Source organism: Mustela nivalis, assembly GCF_964662115.1.
Source record: "Mustela nivalis genome assembly, chromosome: 13".
NCBI classification, from domain to species: Eukaryota; Metazoa; Chordata; class Mammalia; order Carnivora; family Mustelidae; genus Mustela; species Mustela nivalis.
The window spans coordinates 17,248,562-17,271,463 of NC_139032.1; the positions used below are offsets into that span (position 1 = coordinate 17,248,562).

At 39.6% G+C, this 22,902-nt stretch overlaps 1 protein-coding gene across 6 annotated transcripts in view; it reads right to left on the minus strand.

Annotated features, from left to right (window-relative positions):
- The window catches only part of PRUNE2 (prune homolog 2 with BCH domain), a 260,295-nt gene that overhangs the window by 198,271 nt on the left and 39,122 nt on the right, over positions 1-22,902 (minus strand). For all 6 annotated transcript variants that reach the window (XM_082694463.1, XM_082694459.1, XM_082694462.1 and 3 more), the window contains exons 2-4: positions 9,113-9,217; positions 5,534-5,736; positions 3,357-3,520 (exon numbers count right to left, since the gene is read on the minus strand). In XM_082694463.1, the coding sequence (XP_082550589.1) occupies positions 3,357-3,520; positions 5,534-5,736; positions 9,113-9,217 (472 nt within the window). The remainder of the gene's footprint in view (positions 1-3,356; positions 3,521-5,533; positions 5,737-9,112; positions 9,218-22,902) is intronic.

The window sequence follows — 22,902 nt, forward strand, 5'->3', positions numbered from 1 at the left end:
CAGTTGCATTTCTCTACACCAACAGCAAGACAGAAGAAAGAGATATTAAGGAGTCAATCCCATTTACAATTGCATCCAAAACCATAAGATACCTAGGAATAAACCTAACCAAAGAGACACAGAATCTATACTCAGAAAACTATAAAGTACTCATGAAAGAAATTGAGGAAGACACAAAGAAATGGAAAAATGTTCCATGCGCCTGGATTGGAAGAATAAATATTGTGAAAATGTCTATGCTACCTAAAGCAATCTACACATTTAATGCAATTCCTATCAAAGTACCATCCATCTTTTTCAAAGAAATGGAACAAATAATGCTAAAATTTATATGGAACCAGAAAAGACCTCGAATAGCCAAAGGGATATTGAAAAAGAAAGCCAACATTGGTGGCATCACAATTCCGGACTTCAAGCTCTATTACAAAGCTGTCATCATCAAGACAGCATGGTACTGGCACAAAAACAGACACATAGATCAATGGAACAGAATAGAGAGCCCAGAAATAGACTCTCAAATCTATGGTCAACTCATCTTCGACAAAGCAGGAAAGAATGTCCAATGGAAAAAAGACAGCCTCTTCAATAAATGGTGCTGGGAAAATTGGACAGCCACATGTAGAAAAATGAAATTGGACCATTTCCTTACACCACACACAAAAATAGACTCAAAATGGATGAAGGACCTCAATGTGCGAAAGGAATCCATCAAAATCCTTGAGGAGAACACAGGCAGCAACCTCTTCGACCTCTGCCGCAGCAACATCTTCCTAGGAACAACACAAAAGGCAAGGGAAGCAAGGGAAAAAATGAACTATTGGGACTTCATCAAGATCAAAAGCTTTTGCACAGCAAAGGAAACAGTTAACAAAATCAAAAGACAACTGACAGAATGGGAGAAGATATTTGCAAACGACATATCAGATAAAGGACTAGTGTCCAGAATCTATAAAGAACTTAGCAAACTCAACACCCAAAGAACAAATAATCCAATCAAGAAATGGGCAGAGGACATGAACAGACATTTCTGCAAAGAAGACATCCAGATGGCCAACAGACACATGAAAAAGTGCTCCATATCACTCGGCATCAGGGAAATACAAATCAAAACCACAATGAGATATCACCTCACACCAGTCAGAATGGCTAAAATCAACAAGTCAGGAAATGACAGATGCTGGCGAGGATGTGGAGAAAGGGGAACCCTCCTACACTGTTGGTGGGAATGCAAGCTGGTGCAGCCACTCTGGAAAACAGCATGGAGGTTCCTCAGAATGTTGAAAATAGAACTGCCCTATGACCCAGCAATTGCACTATTGGGTATTTACCCTAAAGATACAAATGTAGTGATCCAAAGGGGCACATGCACCCGAATGTTTATAGCAGCAATGTCCACAATAGCCAAACTATGGAAAGAACCTAGATGTCCATCCACAGATGAATGGATCAAGAAGATGTGGTATATATACACAATGGAATACTATGCAGCCATCAAAAGAAATTAAATCTTGCCATTTGCGACAACATGGATGGAACTAGAGCGTATCATGCTTAGCGAAATAAGTCAAGCAGAGAAAGACAACTATCATATGATCTCCCTGATATGAGGAAGTGGTGATGCAACATGGAGGCTTAAGTGGGTAGGAGAAGAATAAATGAAACAAGATGGGATTGGGAGGGAGACAAACCATAAGTGACTCTTAATCTCACAAAACAAACTGAGGGTTGCTGGGGGGAGGGGGTTTGGGAGAAGGGGGTGGGATTATGGACATTGGGGAGGGTATGTGCTTTGGTGAGTGCTGTGAAGTGTGTAAACCTGGTGATTCACAGACCTGTACCCCTGGGGATAAAAATATATGTTTATAAAAAATAAAAAGTTAAAAAAAAAAAAATTTAAAAAAAAAAAAAAAGAAAAACGAAGGCCCTTTTACCTACCTCTGACTCCTGGTAGCTTTGCTAACTAAAACCAACATCACTCATAAAAGGGCCTGCATCCCTACGAATCCCCCAAATCTGAATATCATCATTATTGTGTCATTGACAGCAAAATCAGACCTCTGTACCAACGTATCACAGTTTGATCTCATTTAACTATTTACAGAAAAGCATGATGACAAGCGATTTGTGGACTTTCTTTCCTATTAAACAATACATGTATTTTTTAAACAATAAATCAAGCTTCTTAGTGTGCAAAAAATTGAAACAAAATACTCTTCAGCATTTGCCTGCACTGCACATTTGCATTGTCAAACAACTTCCCCCTTGGCTGGGATCCCTAATTACCTTTATTTTCCTTCTGCTCTGTCACAGAGATAAATGACCGTATTTATTTGATTTAGTTGAGGGCACAGTGTCCCACAGAGCATTTTAACAGATGTCCGTTATCAGAAAAAATTTAAAACAGGTTTACTGGGGCCACTGGTTCTAAAATATTCACAGGAACTACGTAACTTTTGGATATTTTCCTCTCCACGTTGTGGAAGAGACAGGAAGTGAAGGAAAGTGTCCTCAAAGGAGTGGTGTCAACATACTCTTGGTCATCTCTTTTCTTTTTTTAAAATTCTTTCAGTCTGTTAATCCCTGTTTTTCACTTTCTTGTGCGAGATACTTCTGAGAAAAACCCAAGTGTACCATGTTCAAGATGGATTATTGAAAGAAAGAAAGAGCGAGCTTTATACAACAACCAAAGCTGTTCTACGTGAGACAACACTGAATTTTTGTGGTATTTCATGCCACCAAAGTCAACTAGCAATCTCCAGGTTAGAAAGCCCTTTTGGATGTGGTTTGGGCTTCATGGACAGAGATGAAAAATAGTCAAATGGGAATCTATGATAATGTGCTGGGAACACAGGGCTGAGTTTGGATGGGAAATGTTACAAGATGGCAGCCAATGAGGTGACAAGGTGACTATAAAAACCCAACACAAAATCACCAACATGAAAAGTGTTTATTTTGCCATCCTAGCAATATTCCACAAACCAAGCATATATTTCAACACGAGGACATGGATTCTGGCCCTGAGTCACTGGGCTGTGGGGCAAGAATCATCTCTGGAAGATGCTGGCCGGCCGGAAGAGCTCTTCTAGCTCCTCAAACAGAGGTGCCACAGTTCCACTTAAACCCTCATCTAGTGAAACAGCAAAGATCTCTCATGCCTATTTCTAAATGCACATTTTTAATATGCAGTATAATGCTACTCTTTAACAAACTCTTTACTCCCTGCTTCTCTGATGAAGCTTCCCGTGGTCTTGAAAGGGGTTGTTAACCCAAGAATGGATCACACTCATTCTGCATGAGTAAGTTGAGAAACACTCCATTAGGCCTTCCAGTATTTAACAGAAAGAGCCGTCTCTCACCTCTGAGGAGATGAGCCAGCTGCTCGGTGATGAGCTCAGGAGCCTCCTGGAGGATCTCTTTCACCACAAGGGAAGAGGAAGACTCTTGGAACTCAAGACCGCCATCGCTCTGCTCCACCTGATTAATGACTTTGACAACCGCTGATTCTAAGGTTTTGTCCTCACTGTAAAGCAAATGGAGGAGAGAAACACAAAGAGATATGGCACATTTTCTGGAAGTATGTAATCTCTACTCCCACACAAATGACTTCCTCTCAAGAGCCTAAAATCTGAGTAAGCTCACATGACTCGGAAGACAGGACCCTTATTCTATGTGCCTTCACATTCCATTTCAGTGAATTCACTCCCCAAGAGTCTCAGTAGGTAGCCCCCCCCCCCACCTCAGCACTTCTATCTTGTTTTGCTATTGGTAAATGATAATAATAATAGCAATAACTAATAATAGCTAACATTTACTAGGCTTCCATTACTGACCAGACACTATTATCAGACCAGATGGAATATCACTACATCTTACACTATAAAATGACCCTATGAAATGGGTTCTAGTAATACTCCCATTTTAAAAATAGGGAAATTGAAGCACAAAGAGGCTAAGAAATTTGTTCAAGGTTACAAAACTTGTAAGCGGACTAGCTTGTGTTTAAACTCTGATAATCTGGTTCCAGAACTTGCACATGCAGTCCCAGTGGTGGAGAAAAGCTATACGGGCTGACTTATTTCCACGGTCATCTTTTACATGAGATAAGGTTGCTTTATCAAAGGCCTCAAGAAAGATGGGAATAAGACTGATGTTGGTGTTCCCATCTCCCAGAAACCAGAAACAAATGAGTGGCAACAAAAGACACAAAGATCTCTATTTATTTTTGGAAAGCATTCTGTTTCATAAACAGTCCTAAAGCTGGAGTTCCCAGCACCAGTCCCAATACCAGCTAAAGTTTTTCAGTTTAGCTGGGAACAAAACTCTTCCAAGGATTCTGACTGACACACATGTTATATAGTTCACTCCTTGGCTTCTTGCATTACTTGCATTAGTTGGTTTGAAAAAATTAACACATACATTTAGTCAAGTAGGCAATCACCCTGAGCACCAATAATTGAAGTCAGTCAAATAAACTCCCAGTAACTCTCAGCCAGTTGTCAACAACTGATTAATAAATACTCAAAAGAATTTATATTTCAAACAGCATGGGGATAAAAATAGCCCCATGTAGGCAGACTGTTTCCAAAACTCTTTATAACAAATGATTGGCATTACCATGTATGAGTACCTGAATACACTTCCTACAATACTTGAATACACTTTCTATCAAGGGTTAAATAAAGATTAGATAATTGTACAAGTTCTTCTTCCATGTGTACTCACATCAATACCCCTGTGAATGTCCTAAACTATTAGCAAATTGGCAACGTATGCAAGAAAGCTATTGTCTCAAACTCAAGGTGTTTCACTGGTAACTCTTCATTTGGTAGTACCACCGAGCTTCTCAAAAGAGCATCTTTGTGTTGGGTTGGGAAGTCCTTGCAGGCAGACAATTGGGCTCATTCCTCTTTATGTACATGTACATTCCTGCACCAACTGGCACTTACTGAAGGAGGCAGAAGACCCAAGTTTAACCCAAACTATTCCGGGAACTGCATGTGGTACCTCGGACAAGTCATTTGCAACAGTGGGGTTTCGATTTCTTGTCCATAAAATAACAAATTCAAGCTACATGAACTTTAGAAATCCATCCTGCTCTTATAGTATTAAATGCTATGAATGAAAGAGCCAATGATCAGATGACTTTCATAGATGATGCATGTGATATTTTTTCACCCCTGAGATATCTTTCTTAAGAACCTTTCAGTTTTACTTCGTGTTTAATTTCAGTTTTCATTACATATTTACAGCATCAATATTCAGGGCTGTTTTGTTGCTATAATGCACCATCTGAAATAGTTCAAAATGAGAATCTTGGTCACTGCTACAAAAACTTTCCACTCAAAGGTGTCATATTTGAAATGCAAAAGTCAAAAGGGAGCACTGAGATGACCCACGCTTTGCCATAAGAGAAGAAAAAATATCCTTTTCCCTCCGATGCCCTCTGCCTTTAATGCAATCTCCCTCAGGTCACAAAAATCCTTTCTCCATCAAGGCCTTGGTTCAAGGATCAAACCTCCCTGCAGACCCTTACCTGGCCAGCACGTTGCTGCCAACAAGTGTTAGAGATAACTTCCCTTCATCATTGAGCTGATGCAGGTTAATTTCGTCTCGGAATATGTGGAATGATCCAGAGATATTCAGCTCTTCTAAAATAAACCTTGTCTCAGTGAAGTAATTGAATTCGGTTCTTGGTATGTTCAGCACCGGCAAACAGAGAACCCCAGGTGGACTGACCTGCGGAGAACAGAGTTGACTGATTCACCGCCAGTAGCAGGAGGAGGTGACTATAAAACCCAACACAAAATCCATTTGCTTCAAGCCTGAGGGCGACCGTAAAGGGAACAAACATCTTTGGGCTTCACTCACCCGTACGACTTGCAGAATCAGCTTCTCTAGTACCCAGTTAGCAGAGCATTAGCTACAGGTAAATGGTCCCTAATCTTTTTTAACCTCTTGTTATTCTTTTATGTCCTATTTCAACCCCTTCACAATTAAAACACACACACACACACACACACACACACACACACACACACACACACACATATTCTCCTTTTCAGGGGAAACAAATTCTTATGTTTTTATGAAATGGGCAGAAAACTGGAATGATCTCAGCAGGGCAGATGAAGACTGTGGTGACACACAAGGGCAGCTGTGTCCCATCTTTATGGGACGCCTGCCATTCAACGCTAGCTGGCAGTTCACACACAAAAATCGCAAGTCCAGGATAGGTGAACTTTTCAATCACTCAAGAAAAGCTGGAAATCTAGATTTGGGGCTGTTATCCTGATGTGTGTTACCATTTATTTTTCTAAACTGGAAATACTGGGTAGGTTAACAAAAACTCTTTTATGAGCGAGATTTGGCCCACAAACTACCAGATTGTGATCTCAACCCATTTCTTATTTTTTAAATCATATTAATAACAAATCTCTTATTAAAAAATTATGGTAAGAAGGGGAAATAGGTGAGGGGTGGGAGTCGGAGAATTTTAGGTTCACACTGACACACTTACTTTTCTATAGGAATTTAAAAAAAAAATAAAGGTGCTTTTAAAAATTACTATGAGTGCACAGTGATAAACCCCAGATGTCTCTGAGAGAAGGGGGGGTTTGGTAACACTGAATTTTTCATAAAGTAAATGGACTTTGTTCTCACATCATCACTAGCTCTATCAAAGCATAGTGCTTATTCTATCATTTTAATACATTTTTCGTCCATCTCCCTCCTAGCATTAAGAAAGCAGGGATTTGGGGCACCTGGGAGTTCAGTCGGTTATGTGTCTGTCTTCAGCTCAGGTCAGGATCTGGAGTCCTGGGATGTCACCCTGCTTGGGGCTCCCTGCTCAGCAGGGAGTCTGGTTCTCCCTCTCTCTCTGCCCCTCACCCCTGCTCATGCTCTCTCTCTCTCCTTCTCTCCCTCTCTCTCTCAAATAAATAAATAAATAAAGTCTTAAAAAAATAAAAAGGAGGCAGGGATTTTTGTCTTCTTGGTTCAGTTCTATTTCCTCGTGCATAAAACAGTCTGGCACATAGTAAGCGTTTAATACATATTTGTTGAGTGAAATAAAGAAATCACCCACTTCTATAGCATACAAAGCACAAGACCATTCCAGCAAAGTGACTTTTCTCTTACCTGTCAGGCTAATCCTGAATCACAGCTGTGCAATAATCATTAGGAATTGAAGTATGATAAGTTACTTTCCTTAATTAATTGAGTTGTATCAAACTCCTGATATTGAAACTTGAGTCAAGTGCATGTGGCCTAAGGCCATGGTGGGGCAGCACCTATTTTGAGGTTAGGATCAGAACTAGGTTCCAGCCTCAGCCGCTGCTGTGTGACTTGGAGAAAGCCATTTTCTTTTCAGAAACTCAGTTTAACCCATCTGTAGAATGGGGCTTCCCTACCAGAGTGAAAAGCTTTTAAATGGAGCCATACATGGGAAGTTGCACAGTTCTACATTGATTCTATGTGTTAATACTCTCAGAGGAAGTCACCACGTTCTTGGAGAAAAATTCAAATGGAGATGCAGACCTCTGGTCAGGGGCAAGACCCAGTGAACTAAGAGGAATGCCTGGAAATAGGGCAAATGCCAGTAAGTGACACTTCAATAATTCCATATTTGTCCCCATGCTGAGTGGAGAGCCTTAGAAGAAGAGAAGAGATCACACATCTCTTTATCCATTTCATCTATCACAACTATTTTTCCATTCCTCTGGGCTCATGTTATATTCAAGACATTGCAGTAGGTGGTGGTGGTGTTATTTATAATTTCCTTAAGAGTCCATGCCACCATCCGTCTAAAAACCAGTCTGGTTCAGTTAACTCTATGTTCTTGGGACAGGCAACATTTTTTTTTCCCCCTAGGAGTCCAAGAGTCCAGCTAATAGGATTAAGCATTTTTTTTTAAGATTTTATTTATTTATTTGACAGAGACAGATCACAAGTAGGCAGAGAGGCAGGCAGAGAGAGGAGGAAGCAGGCTCCCTGCTAAGCAGAGAACATAATGTGGAGCTTGATCCCAGGACCCTGAGATCATGACCCAAGCTGAAGGCAGCGGCTTAACCCACTGAGCCACCCAGGCACCCAGGATTAAGCATTTAAATGCATGTCTTAACATAGGCACCTTTATCTCCTTATGCCAATTAGTCTCCCTCATAAATTTCAACAAATTTTAAGACAAATTGGACAATGAAGTCTGTATGTAGAGATCAGAATATTTTACCTGGCATTTTTGTCAGCTGCTGCCCTAAGCCATTCTTGCCACCTACAGCTCATTCTGGAAGACTGGGTTTCATATGAATTTAAATCACTCTAGATCAGCTATGCATACTCTCAGAGCCAAGGATCCAAACAAAATTGGAATAAAACAAATCAGACTGTGGAAAATTAAAAATTCTGTGAAATTGGAAATAGCACCAAGACACTCATAATGTGTGTTTTTAGACTTTGAGGTGATTCATTATCATGGGCTGATGAATTTGATGAAATTGAAATTTTAAACAATTTGTTAAAAGGTCTTTCCACCTCTGTAGGGACATTATAGACTTCACAGAGTACAAAGACTCTCACTCAAGGGAGATTATCGCAAACTGAGAATGACCTTGCTGCACAAGTCAGGGCTAAAAGGCAAGAACAGAATATAGATGTGACATGTGATACCTCTGTCACTGAAAATTCCAGCCAACATGCTCTGTCTCTCATGTAATGTTCACGCACCTATTTTTCTATTCCCAACAGTAAGGCTAAACAATAAGGATGATAAAGGAAAACAAGAAATTCTGACCCTTACTCTTGTTAGTTCCCTGAATTCTCATAAAAGTAAACAACTATCATACATTTTTAAAAAATTTTTATTTGAAACCATTGATCTTACTGAAATAATGTTTCATGAAGAAAGTAAATAAAAAATAACTAGACAATGCCTGACGTATAGTAGATGACCAACACATAAGTGTTGTTTAATAGATTATAACACATTATTCTCTGCAACACTAAACCAGAACATGAAAATTTAAGGGAACAGGTTCCTCGCTTTTCCAGAAAATGTTTGTTCTTATGAGTCCCATCATAATTCAAATACAAGAAGCATAATCTTATTTCCACTCACCTTGTCTAGAAAGTAAGCATATGTGAAGGCAGAAATGAGAGAATCCAAGTCACATGATTTATGTCCAATAACCACATGGACCTTCTCCAAGCGTTTGCTCCGATTCTGAAACAAATTCAAACAAAACGTCAGAATTTAATGTGCAACAGATAATTTAAAAAAGACATTTTTCAGTATTTTTCCAAACGTATTCCTCAGCGATAATCACACACAATTGCAGGAATTTATCAATTCATCATGAAGTTTTAGATTGAGGACACAAACTTGCAGAACATGTTCAACATTCAGAAAGGCCCAAATTCTAGTGCACTGTCAGGAACAGAAAATGGTAGGTTCACAACCTCGGGAGGTTCCCTAGGTGACATCTGCAAGTGACCTCCACATGCAGAGGACAGGGCGAGACCAAAGAAAGAGGCAGAACCTTCCAGATGGGTAGGTGGCAGTTTAATAAACAAGCCTACTTACAAGGCTTGTCTTGGATGCTTGCAAGATAGGTAGATCTTCACACCCACCTGCCAGAATCTTAAAAATTTATACAGGGGACTTCACTGGGCTCAGTCATGTGTGGTCTCAAAATCACATTACTCTGTCAAGGCTGCATCCTTGGAACAGCTCCCACTGTGGGAATGGTGGACAAAGTGCATATTCCAAGGACGAGGATGAAAAGCCTCCAATTACCTGAGTCTAGCTCATGAGCCAGCCATTAGTCATGTCTTTTCTTATACATACACACCTATGTATGTGTAAGCTATGTAAAGCTTCTAAGTGAGGCAGGGTAAGAGATTAACAATAACTAATAGTAAAATAGAACAATTAGAGCAATATACTGTAATAAAAGTTACATGAATGTGGTCTCTCTCTCTCAAAATATCTTATTATACTGTACTCAACCTTCTTGTGATGACCTGAGATAATGAAACTCCTAGGTGATAAGATGAAGAGAGGTGAATGACACAGGCGCTGTGACGTAGTGTTAGGTTACCAACGACCATCTGACAATGTGTCAGGGGAGGATCAACTCCTTTCAGACCACAGTTGACTGTGGTAATGAAAACTATGGGAAACGAAACCATGGATAGGGCAGAACTACTGTATTCTATGCCATGTTCTTATATAAGATATTCTTTTTAAGATTTTATTTTGAGAGTGAGAGAGAAAGAGAGCATGTACAAGTGTGGGGAGGAGCAGAGGGTGAGGGAGAGAGAGACTCTCAAGCGAACTCTGTGTTGAGCAGGGAGCCCAACGCAGGGTTCGAGCCCATGACCCTGAGATTCATGACATGAGCTAAAATCTTAAAATCAAGAGTCAGACCAACCAACTGAGCCACTAAAGTGCACCTAAGTTGTTCTTAATTTGAGAGATGGAGTGACTTTTTTCAATTGTCCTTGGCATGCAACACACATTTGGAAATGATTTATTTTTCATGCCACATTTTGGTAACAGGTTATGTTCTCTCTGCATTGTATTCTGTAGTTTAGCAAATGAAAGCAGTAACATTTTTTCCTCCCCCCAGGAAAAGGATATGATTAGTATTATTGCTCTAAAAATACAATCAGTTGTGATTAAAAGTGTAAACAGTCACCTCTATGGAAGAGAAGACATACTGTTTTCTTTTTCTTTTTTTTAATTAACATATAATGTATTATTAGCCCCGGGGTACAGGTCTGTGAATCACCAGGTTTACACACTTCACAGCACTCACCAAGACATACTGTTTTCTTTCCAGGTTAACTTCAATAGTTACTTAAAATTCCTTTCTAGAAGGCTGAACTCTTTGTGAAATACCGTGTTGGAAATGCCAAAGAAGCGCTTGCTTCTAGAAAGTTCCACAGCAATGCTGTCCGATAGTGATAACTATAACCTAAATTAACTTCCTTATAGTATGTCAGAGATGGCACATAGGTGTCCTTTCTCTACTTTTCACCCTTTGTTTCAACTTCTCTTTTTAGGACTGACTAGAAAGCCTACTCAATTGCAGTATCACTCAAAGAGGCTATAAAAAAAATTACACTGTTCATGACTATTCCAAAAAGCAACTTATTCTTTTTCTACAGAAAAAAAGACAAAGCATTATTTAGCAATCTCCTAGGTATTTTACAAATAGATCTATAAAGTTGTTATTGTTAGTATGGGACTACTGATGTCAGAGTCGGAAACAAGTTTTTAAACAACCAGGCTATGGCCCAAGAAACACAATAAAGTAAATCTTGAAGGAAATTAAAGAGTCTATCAACACAGAGAGTCAGAGCAGGATCGATATTGCAGATGAGTCATCTAATATGTGCTATTGCTAAATTAAAATAAACATGTGTTTTTTCAAATATATTGAGATACTGATCTTTAGTAAAAAAAAAAACATGACTAGAACGTATGATATAAACTCTCTGAATGTAATTACAACTCCCTCCCCTTCATCACCACCAACTTTAACCCCACTTCCTTCCTCTCCCAGCTTCTTCCACGTAACTTCATAAATGTATATAGCTGGCTCACTTATAGCCTTGGGGGTTCTAGCCTAGGCCCAGTTCTCATCTGAAAGCCAGACTGCCTCCCCTGTGCAAGACTGTCAGATATTCTAGAGGCACCTAAAGAAATTTAAGTAAATGGAATTATACTCTATTACAACACAAACAAATGCATTAGGAAATCTTATTACCGTAGAAAGCTGTTCTTCCGAGAAGTTTGAAGGTCTAAGTAGACATTACCTCATTTCTCCTCTCAGAACTTGTAAGGCAGACAGTAAGATTAACAATATATTTTACAGGTCAGTGGAGTCTGTGATGGGTCAGGATTATCCCTAGACCCCATGATCCAGTACAGGGAGCCCTCTCCCTTGCCCTCCACCAACCACTCCACAATGCCATAATGACGTCAGCATCTACAAAATGAGTGAGCATGGGGTTGAGGAAGAAAAGAGAACATTAAATATGCATTCTAAATATAGTGAGGCTTCAGACATTTATAACATCAAGATTACCCCAAGGCTGACTTATCTGTTTTCTTATCTAAGTTTGAAACTTCCTGGGCACAGCTGTTCATTCGATACTCAACTTTCATGAAAGACATGGGGAAAATAAGAAGAAGACTTGTGTGTCAATTCACTTCCAAGTGAATTTAAAAAAAAAAAAAAAAAAAGATTGTGAACTCAAAGCATGGTAGACCAATTCTCATAACCAGGAATTTTCCAAAACTGTGATTTATTCATTCTTGTTCATTTAAAGAGAAAATAGTATTTAGCATCTTACTGGTCACACTATAGAATGTCCCAGTACAAAATCTTGAGGGTTCTCTTCTCATGGTGCTACATGCCTCTCTCCTAAGACTCTCCTGCTTCTCTGATCTCCCTTCTTCCCACACATCAACCTCCCTCATACTCGTGGGCTCTTTGAGTGCCATTTGCTCCCGTCTGCTATCTATACTCCATGACCCAGGACCCAGGCTCCGGCTCTATCTTTACCCCACCACCCACCTTCACCAAAATGTGCCATGCTGGTGCCCACACTCTCAGGGACTGATTGGCTTCTCTGTAAGCAATTCCACACTTTCATTTTAAAGAGATCTTCCAGGGATTCTGACACAGTCCCAAAAGATGGCCAGAAATTTCAAGTTGGCTGAAAATACTGGACCAGACAAGAGACATCACAACCAGAGGTAACTTTGATGCCTGCCACTGAGCCTTAAGAATGAGAGGCTCAGGGGCACCTGGGTGGCTCAGTCGTTTGGGCTTCTGACTCTTGATTTTGGCTCAGTTCATGATCTCAGGGTCCTGGGATCAGCTCCACTTTGCTCAGTATTGAGTCTGCTTGGGATTCTCCTCATTCCCTCTGCCCTCCCCCTGCTCGTGCTATCACTCTCTAAATAAAATCTTTTAAAAAGGTGACAGCCTTGGGGCACCTGGGTGGCTCAGTGGGTTAAAGCCTCTGCCTTCAGCTCAGTAATATTCCGTGATCCCACGGTTTTGGGATTAAGCCCCACATCGGGCTCTCTGCTCAGTGGGGAGCCTGCTTCCCCCCCACCCCACCTGCCTCTCTGCCTACTTGTGATCTCTGTCAAATAAATAAATAAAATCTTAAAAAAAAAAAAGGTGACAGCCTCAGCCTCAAAAAATCTCAGATGTTCCTAAGTGCCTGTACCCTACCAAAAACCACTAAGATATAATTAAAGTGAAGCAAAAGTTAGATATTATCACAACCATGTACAAAAAGACTTTTTCCTGCTTCAAGGAATAGAACATGAAATTAGTTATGTAAAACTCAAACAGTAGGTGAGCTCAAGGAATGGGTAGGATTTGGCTTCTCAGATTGGGGGTCAACAACCAGAGAATGCAGGCTCCACTTTCAAGCTTCCCACCACAGATGACCTTGGCTGTGTGAACCTAATGAGAACAGAGGTCAAGTCCTGGCAATAAAGTCTAGGGACAGACTTCAGGTGTGCCCCAATATGGTAACAGGGATCCCTATAATGTCTGTTCTACTCTGTGGCAGTGGTCCCATCTATAGGGGCAACAGTGAACCAGGTTCCTGGAACTGAGAAGGGACTCTTGACCACAGTGACACTCCCTGGATCTGTGCCTCTCCTAGCAGGTCTATGGACCCTTTCCTACTTCACATCTCCACATATTCATAGACTCGAAGATGTCCAATCTTCATATCTATGTCCCTTGACACAGTTCAAAGTGTGGTCTGAATTATTCACAAGCAGACAAATTATGTCCAAATAAAAGTGACAGTTTTATCAATTCAGTAATTATTGTCACTCAACTAATAAGAATCTATTTGTGCTATACAACAGTAAACTAAACAGACAAAAATCCCAGCCCTCATGGCTCTTGCATTTGAGTTCAAGGAGATATGAAGAGCCAAATAATTAGTTAGTAAGTTGAGGGGTAGGGTTCACTGGGAATGAGGATTATTTGAGAAGGTGATGTTTGAAAAAGTTCTGAAGTGAAGAAGTAGGACCTAAGGATATCTCAGGCCAGTGGAATAGCCAGGGCAAGGGCCCTGAGGTGAGATTACATCCATCTTGTTCAACAAATATTTACTGCCTAGTGTATACATTTTCTAAATGTGACCTTGTAAACTTTTACCAGGAGTGAACGGATCTGGAAAGTAAGTACCCGTTCCCTGTTATTGACACAAGCACACCAAGCATTAAGCAATGTCAGGAGACGGAAGATTCGTCACTAATGCCTAAACCCAATGCTGCACAAGCCCAATACAGAATGGAATCCTGATAACAGGTAGAAATAGATACTGTACTGCTTTGTCATCTACACTTCCAAACAGATGGGCAGAATCTTTCCTTAATCAATGTATAAAAGAAGATATATTGCACATGCCAGTATCCCAGATCACAATTCTGATATGCTTTCAACGTGTAATTCTATACGACACGAAAATGAGACTTCTTAATGAAGTTTACTTATCTCTTCTAAAAAGCCAGCAAAATGCCTACGCATTCAGATACAACTGCCCATTAAAAGAAATTGCACTTGGCAGGCAAAAGCACTTTCAAATACACCCACGGAAAGCAGAATCGATCGGAAAGAGGGTTTCCAGGATCTTGTCAGAGGCCTAGGCCCCTCCATCAGTTTCCTCATAGTTATATCCTCTGAGAAACAGAACTGCTCCAACCTATAACTTGACACATCGAAAGTCCCATAATTAACATTTGGTCAACAGCTCTTATGATATAGTTATGACTTCTCATACCCATACTCCCCAAAGCATTTTTCTTAAAAATACTATGAAAATATTTTCAAAAACAATGAACTGAAATGAATTTTGTTCTGAAAACATCGCAGACAAAATCTTCAGTTATTAGGACCCTGTCTTTTCCTAACACCCTAAAGCAAGGCACGTTTCTTAGGCCTTCATCCTTAACCAACAAATGAAAAAGCAGGAGAAAATGAAGGCTCTTGATGTATTGGGTTATATCTCCAAAGAAACCCAGGCAAAGAGGAGAGTTGGAAGTTGAGCTAGTGCTTCCTTGACTACTTCTAATTCCAAGTCAATGAGGGGTTTTCCTTCCTGGAAGCTGGCTGTGGGTCGTCCAGAAAAGGGCCCCGGTTTTTCCCCAGGAGACCCCCATGCTCCTGAGGCTACCATGATTCTAAGTGAGAAGACAGAGGGTGAGTGGAAGGTGTCACACCTAACATGCAGCTCATGACCCCAAAGGTCCCCAACTCCACCCAAGTCACAGTCACCAGGAAATCCAGATAGGAGGGGATAAATGACCGCAGGCAAGTGAGCAACAAGGACAAAGACAATGCCCAGAGCAACCGGGTCCTCCAAAGGAACCAGGTCAGCTCTGCCAGAAATACAGAAGTCCCATCCCTTGTTCATTCGGTAAACAAACGAGGTGGTCTTGACATGGGCCTGGGTTTAAGATAATAGCCTCACCTCCTGAATGTCTCATAATCTCATTATTACATGGAGAAAATTTGGGGCACAGAGGGAGAGAATGCCAGAGGGAATAAAGGACATGGCATCGACCGGAAGTCATTAAAACAACAACAACTACAACAACAAAGAGGGAAATGCTTATCACTGTGCAGATCCCCAGAACACAGGGATATTTCCTGCTAATTGAAACCTTTACATTTTATTCTTTACTTTTGCTTATTTTTCCAGTAAGGAAAAAAAAAAAAAAACACATGAAATTATAAAAAGTTAGACACAACAAAAATTAATAAAACAAAGATAATTATTGTTAACAGCTCAATAATTATGGATTATTTCACACTATTAATTTATACAGATACATTAACACGTGTACTTTACAAAAATGGGGAGCTTCTATTCCCACTCCTTAGATACTTCCTTTTTTTCCACTTAAAAGTCTGCTATGGACCATGCGCCATGATCAAAACTATGAACCGTCTTCATCCTTTTTAGTTCAAGGGTGGCAACTGAATGAACACATACGTGTGTATAAAATTTCTGGAATCACCATTAAGTGCCTTAAAAAAAATCTCCATGATATCACCAAATAGGATAATCTATTTCACTGGCCACCCAGTCTAGTTTCATTCTAATGGTCATAATTAATTTCTTCAGAGAGCTGTACTTCAGGTCATGTCTAAAAGCAAAAACATTTACCAGAATCTGCAAATTCGGGACACAGACATTTTATATTAAATTTTCTCATAACTGTCCTAATTTACTTGGTGATGTAGTAGATGAATATGAACCAAGGAATTAGGAAAAGGCAAAAAGCTTTCAATGATAAGACCCTAATGATTTTGAGGTAATTTGTCTCACTGATAAAACTGAAACCGAATCCATTCAGATAAGTATATATTGCCTATAACCTCTCCCCTCACTGCCCTCCCAGCTGACCCCAATCATTTTTCCCCTCAGGCTTCTCTTTATTAAGCTGGAGAATGCGCTCTCTTCCTAGCTCTCATTCGGGGACAAACAGGGGCTGCAAGTCAGTCTGAGCACACTCAGTCATCAGCAGCTCAGCTCCAATGCACCTGCACCTCCCTCTGTATTGTCAAAGGCAGAGGCCACTGTGGGTAGGCAGTGGGGGCACCCAAAAGCCAAACCCAGGTCTTGACTGACACCCTTCTTTCTTGGGTGGGCCATCTGGTTCCCGGGTTCCTTTGGGATCAGACACCTTTTAGCTGGCTCTCTGGACACCTTCTCAGCTGAATCCATTCTTCTTCAACCTGTTTGTTGCCCATCTCGAAAACAGAGTGTTCTCAAAAGGAGTGACCTCATATATGGTTTATTTACTTCTTCCGGGTCAAAATAATGATGGAGGCTGGATTCGTGTTTGACTTACGACATTTCATTTTTTATATTTTCCTTCAGGATTCTGACAATGTCCTCAAAGGACAGTTTTGGGGCGGCAGCACCATTATTTTTCCTCCACAGCTTCAACCATGAAAGGTCAAGAATGATCCCCTCTAAGTCCTTCCCTTTCCCAAAGAGCCCCTATAGAAATCACCCTACACAGCTTGCCTACATATTATCATTTTACAAACATTCCATTTTGGGGGGAAATGTGTCCATACATTTATTACCAACGGGATGGGACAGCTCCTCAATTTCCCCTTTAGGACCACCTCCTTCTAGCTTTAGTAGATGTCCTGTCCCAGAAGTTTGTACTTTATGGTTTTACTGGTCTCCAAATCTCTCAATTTTCCTCTTTTAAGACTCAAGAACTGTACTCTTTCTCATCTACCCATAGGAGCATGGGTCCATGAGCCTTTCCTTTAGCTCCTCTGATCTTCTGCTGTCTGTGCCCCATTACTGGATTTAGACCTTGTTATGGATGGAATTGTGTGCTCCCAAAATTCATACTTCAAAGCCTTAACCCCCAAGGCGATGGTATTTGGAGATGGGGATTTGGGGAAAAAATAATTTTAGATGAAGTCATGTGAATGGGGCCCTTGAGATGAAAGTTCTTGCTCTTCCCCATCTGTCTCCTTCTCTCTTTCTTAGTCACAGGGTGAGTAGGGCTACAAGCCAGGAAGAGGGCCCTTGCCAGAACTCAATGATGCTGGCACCCCGATTGTGGACTTGCAGCCTCCAGAACTGTGAGCAAAAATTTCTCTTGTTTAAGCCATTCAGTCTATAGTACTATTTGGTTATTTTGTTGTGGCAGCCCAAGCAGACTCAGACAGACCTCCAGGTTGGAGTCATTCCAGAATTCAAAACCACCTAGCAGATAACTGAACTTTAGGGAAAACTTTGAAGAACTTCTTTTACTAAATGATTGCTATCAAAGCAATACAAGAGTTTTAAAAACCAAATGAAAAAGAACAGCCCTGATACACCATATATAGAAACCTAACCCATGTCACTGAAGGTTAATTTGTCCTATCAAATTTACAGTTAATTCATACTATTAGAATAGTGTTAATTACTGTAGAAAATATATTCATTATAAAATATTTGGAAAATATAGAAACACAAATTCTCAAGACCCAAAGGAATCACATGAACAATTAGTGTACTCCGTCCAACCTTTTTCTGTACTTTAACAAGTGTTCTCTTTTGTAATACTTTGATCATATTACACATAGTATTTTATAACCGCTCTTTTTCAACAACATTTGAGTATTCTTCTAAAATTCTAAAATGTAAATGTTGGGATGGTCAGGGGTAACATTTGTTTGCTTTTCTAACCCCAGCCAGCCTATTGCTTTGTACACAGTGAGTGCTCACAACTATTGAAAACCTGAACGATGAAGGAATCATGGCATTTAGCAGCAGTATTCTTTCATAAGTATCACTATAATATAGTTAATCAATCTTCTACTGTTGTATATTTAAATTATTTTAATTTTATATAAGATAAAATAAGAATGCAGGGATATTTGGAAGATAATATTCTTGTGCTCATGCCTAGTTATTTCTTCAGGATAAACTCCTGAATTTTACATTTCTGTGTCAAAGAATGTAAGTGTTTCAATGCTACCAGGAAGGCTGTAGAAATTTACATTTTCACCTATAGAGATACCTGATTTTTAAGCCTTCGATTCTGCATTTAAGCATTAGCATGTTCACAAGTAAAACAGCATCTTAAAGTGAATTTGTATTTATTGTGATTATGAGTGTTCTACATCATTTTTTTCCATATAGACATTAAATGTTATTGTCTTCCTATGAGCTTTTTATTCTACTCTCATTGACAAACTATTAAAATATTATAAACATATTCGACTCTGGCAACATCAATTAGATACTACTTTGTCCTTTGGTTTGGGCATCTACGGAGCGGCACGTTGCATTAACGATGCAATAAGCATGCATTATTTTATATGGCTTCATTATTTTGAGCACTAAAGGATGATGCTATACTCTGTGCCATCTTTTCCTCAAGAAAGGAAAATGTGCTTTCTGAAAATGTTGCAATAATACAGGTCAGACTCCATCCTGGTCTCTTAGCTCTTGCCTGGAGTGTATTTGCTTCTCTGTTTTGTCATTAGCCTTGGGTAAAAAGGCTAAGGCAACTTAAATTTAAATCTAAAGTGTTGAAAGTATCATTTGTTAGTATCTTTAGATGCAGTAAAATTTTGGTAGCGAAACAGTGCCCCCAAAATGATAAGACTAAGAGAGGAGATCCTGAAATTCTCATCTCAAGAAAAAAAATTATAACTGCATGGTGATAGATGTTAACTAGACTTATGGTGGTGAGCATTTCACAACATATTCAAATACTGAATCATTATGTGGTACACCTGAAACTAACACAATATTTACATCAATATAACTCAATAATGTATATATACACAACATATAATTCAGTTAGTTCAATTTTGTATTAGAAAAGAATAATAGGGTGCCTGGGTGGCTCAGTGGGTTAAAGCCTCTGCCCTGGCCTCTGCCCAGCGTCCTGGGATCGAGCCCCACATCGACCTTTCTGCTCAGCAGGAGCCTGCTTCACCCTCTCTCTCTCTGTCTGCCTCTCTGCCTACTTGTGATCTCTGTCAAATAAACAAATAAAAAATCTTAAATTAAAAAAAAGAATAAAAGATAAGCAATAGAGCAGGAGATATATGCATAATATCTGTAAATTCTTGCTATTAGAAAGGTAGTGTTCCTAACATACAGAGTTCCCACACATTGATTTATAAAAAGACAAACCAATGGGATGATCAATAAAAGATGTAAATGGGCAATTAACAAAAGAAATGAATAGATGAAGACAAAGTCAACCTCACTAGTGGTCATGAAGAGGAAATCAGACCAACAAGAAAATGTCGTGGTTTTTTTTTTTTTTTTACTATCAGATTGGCAAGGAATTAAGAGTGTTAACATCCACTGCTGGTCAGAGAGTGCACAACAGTTAGGAATACTACAACCAAAATGGAAATAATTCGACAGTATCCATTAAAATGCAGAATGTTCAATTTTTTTGATCCAACTTTTAATTTTTTTTTTAGGGATCGAGTCTAGAGAAACAAACTCACCAATAATTATGGATATTTTAAAATTCCTTATTATTTAAAATCCCTTGCTAAATAGGGATATTTAACAAAATCCCAAAGAATGTTTGTTAAAGCAGTATTTGTAATGGAGAAAAAGAAAACAAAATAAGAAATGACCTTCATGTATAACAGTTGTTGGGTTTATGGAATATCCATAAAGCAGAAGCTAAGCAGCTACTACCAAACAAGTAAGTCAGATCAATATCTAATAACCTGCAAAGATGTATTCCAATGTTCTTCCACTTCATCCCATGGCTGCTTCTTCCTGCCTGGATCCTGCCTCTCGGAAGAAAAGCAGGATGTGGTTTCCACTTGGGTAACGCTGCTGTCTTGCTGACTGCACCAGGATCACTTACTAAAACATTCCTGAAATGTAAATGTTTGGGCCCCACCCCTGACATTTAGATTCATAGGTTGGCAGGAGAGTCTAATACTGTGGTTTGGGCTTTAAAGAAACCCAGGATGAGCTCCCACGGACCACGCGGTTTCTGTCAACTACAGAATGTATGTGCATTTGGGTTTTTTTTGTTTTTTTTTTGTTTTTTTTTTTTCAATTTATTTATTTTCAGAAAAACAGTATTCATTATTTTTTCACCACACCCAGTGCTCCATGCAATCCGTGCCCTCTATAATACCCACTACCTGGTACCCCAACCTCCCAACCCCCGCCACTTCAAACCCCTCAGATTGCTTTTCAGAGTCCATAGTCTCTCATGATTCACCTCCCCTTCCAATTTACCCCAACTCCCTTCTCCTCTCTAACGCCCCTTGTCCTCCATGCTATTTGTTATGCTCCACAATAAGTGAAACCATATGATGCTTGACTTATTTCACTCAGCATAATCTCTTCCAGTCCCGTCCATGTTGCTACAAAAGTTGGGTATTCATCCTTTCTGATGGAGGCATAATACTCCATAGTGTATATGGACCACATCTTCCTTATCCATTCATCCGTTGAAGGCCATCTTGGTTCTTTCCATAGTCTGGTGACCGTGGCCATTGCTGCTATAAACACTGGGGTACAGATGGCCCTTCTTTTCACGACATCTGTATCCTTGGGGTAAATACCCAGGAGTGCAATTGCAGGGTCATAGGGAAGGTCTATTTTTAATTTCTTGAGGAATCTCCACACTGTTCTCCAAAGAGGCTGCACCAACTTGCATTCCCACCAACAGTGTAAGAGGGTTCCCCTTTCTCCACATCCTCTCCAAGACAGCATGGTACTGGCATAAAAACAGACACATAGACCAGTGGAACAGAGTAGAGAGCCCAGATATGGACCCTCAACTCTATGGTCAATTAATCTTCGACAAAACAGGAAAAAATATACAGTGGAAAAAAGACAGTCTCTTCAATAAATGGTGCTGGGAAAACTGGGCAGCTATATGTAGAAGAATGAAACTCGACCATTCTCTTACACCGTACACAAAGATAAACTCAAAATGGATAAAAGACCTCAACATGAGGCAGGAATCCATCAGAATCCTAGAGGAGACCATAGGCAGTAATCTCTTCGATATCAGCCACAGCAACTTTTTTCAAGATATGTCTCCAAAGGCAAAGGAAACAAAAGCGAAAATAAACTTTTGGGACTTCATCAAAATCAAAAGCTTCTGCACAGCAAAGGAAACAGTCAAAAAAACAAAGAGGCAACCCACAGAATGGGAGAAGATATTTGCAAATGACAGTACAGACAAAAGGTTGATATCCAGGATCTATAATGAACTCCTCAAACTCAATACACACGAAACAGGCAAACATATCAAAAAATGGGCAGAAGATATGAACAGACACTTCTCCAATGAAGACATACAAATGGCTATCAGACACATGCATTTGGTTTTTGAAAGAGATTGCTTGAGTTGCTCAATTTGATCAAGGAAAATTTCAGAGAGAACTGCTGGTGTTACATTATTTAGATTTACTTCAGTTTGGAGGTAGAGAACTTGGGATTCACCCAGTTGAAACCCAGCAGTGTTTTTGTTGTTGTTGTTTTGTTTTGTTTTTTAATCAGTGGTTTCCAAAGTGAGGCAGTTGACCTGAGAGCTAGGGAAGAAGCCATTCACATTCTTAGTTATCTCATTCTTCTAAATTTTGATTTTTTTAAAATATGTGTCTCAATGTGCCTTAAATGTTAGTGTAGTAATACATGAGTAGAATTCAGAAATAAATATGTGTTTGGAGAATATGCCATCTTCAGCTCCTAGTCACTCGTGTATTTGGGGGTTAGCTCTTCAGTATGAGAGGTCCAGTTACATCAGACTGATGATTCCTGGAGAACCCTGGAAACATCTCGAACTTCATACCCTCCAGAATGCCTAAGGCAGTGCCCTGTACACAACAGATGCTCAAACCAATATTTGTTAATGAAAACGACTGTATCGGATGTAACAATTGGGCAGAAGGGGGTTTTCAATTTTTACGTCATCTGTTTGCTATGTTCCTAAGAAATAACAGAACTAGGAGGAACAATCTGTTAATAGCCTAAGTGTTAAAATTTATATTACAGGTTCCAGGTAATTCTCTCTCTCCCTTAATCTTAACAGACTCTCATTTGGTGGTGGGATTGATCGATCTCTTTCTCTCTCTGTCTACACACACACACACACACACACACACATACACACATAACCCAGAGCATTATATCTACTGCACGGTAATACTTTAAAATGATTTTATAAAGTGAAGGATTTTATGAGTACTATGTCATCATTGATTTTCTCCTTTCCTCCCAAGACTTAAAATTCTTGACTTGTGAATCCATTCCACATTCTAATATATCCATACTCTGAAGACATAACTGTTGTTAATAATTTTGTTTTTAAACGTCTCAAGCAGTATGCACCAG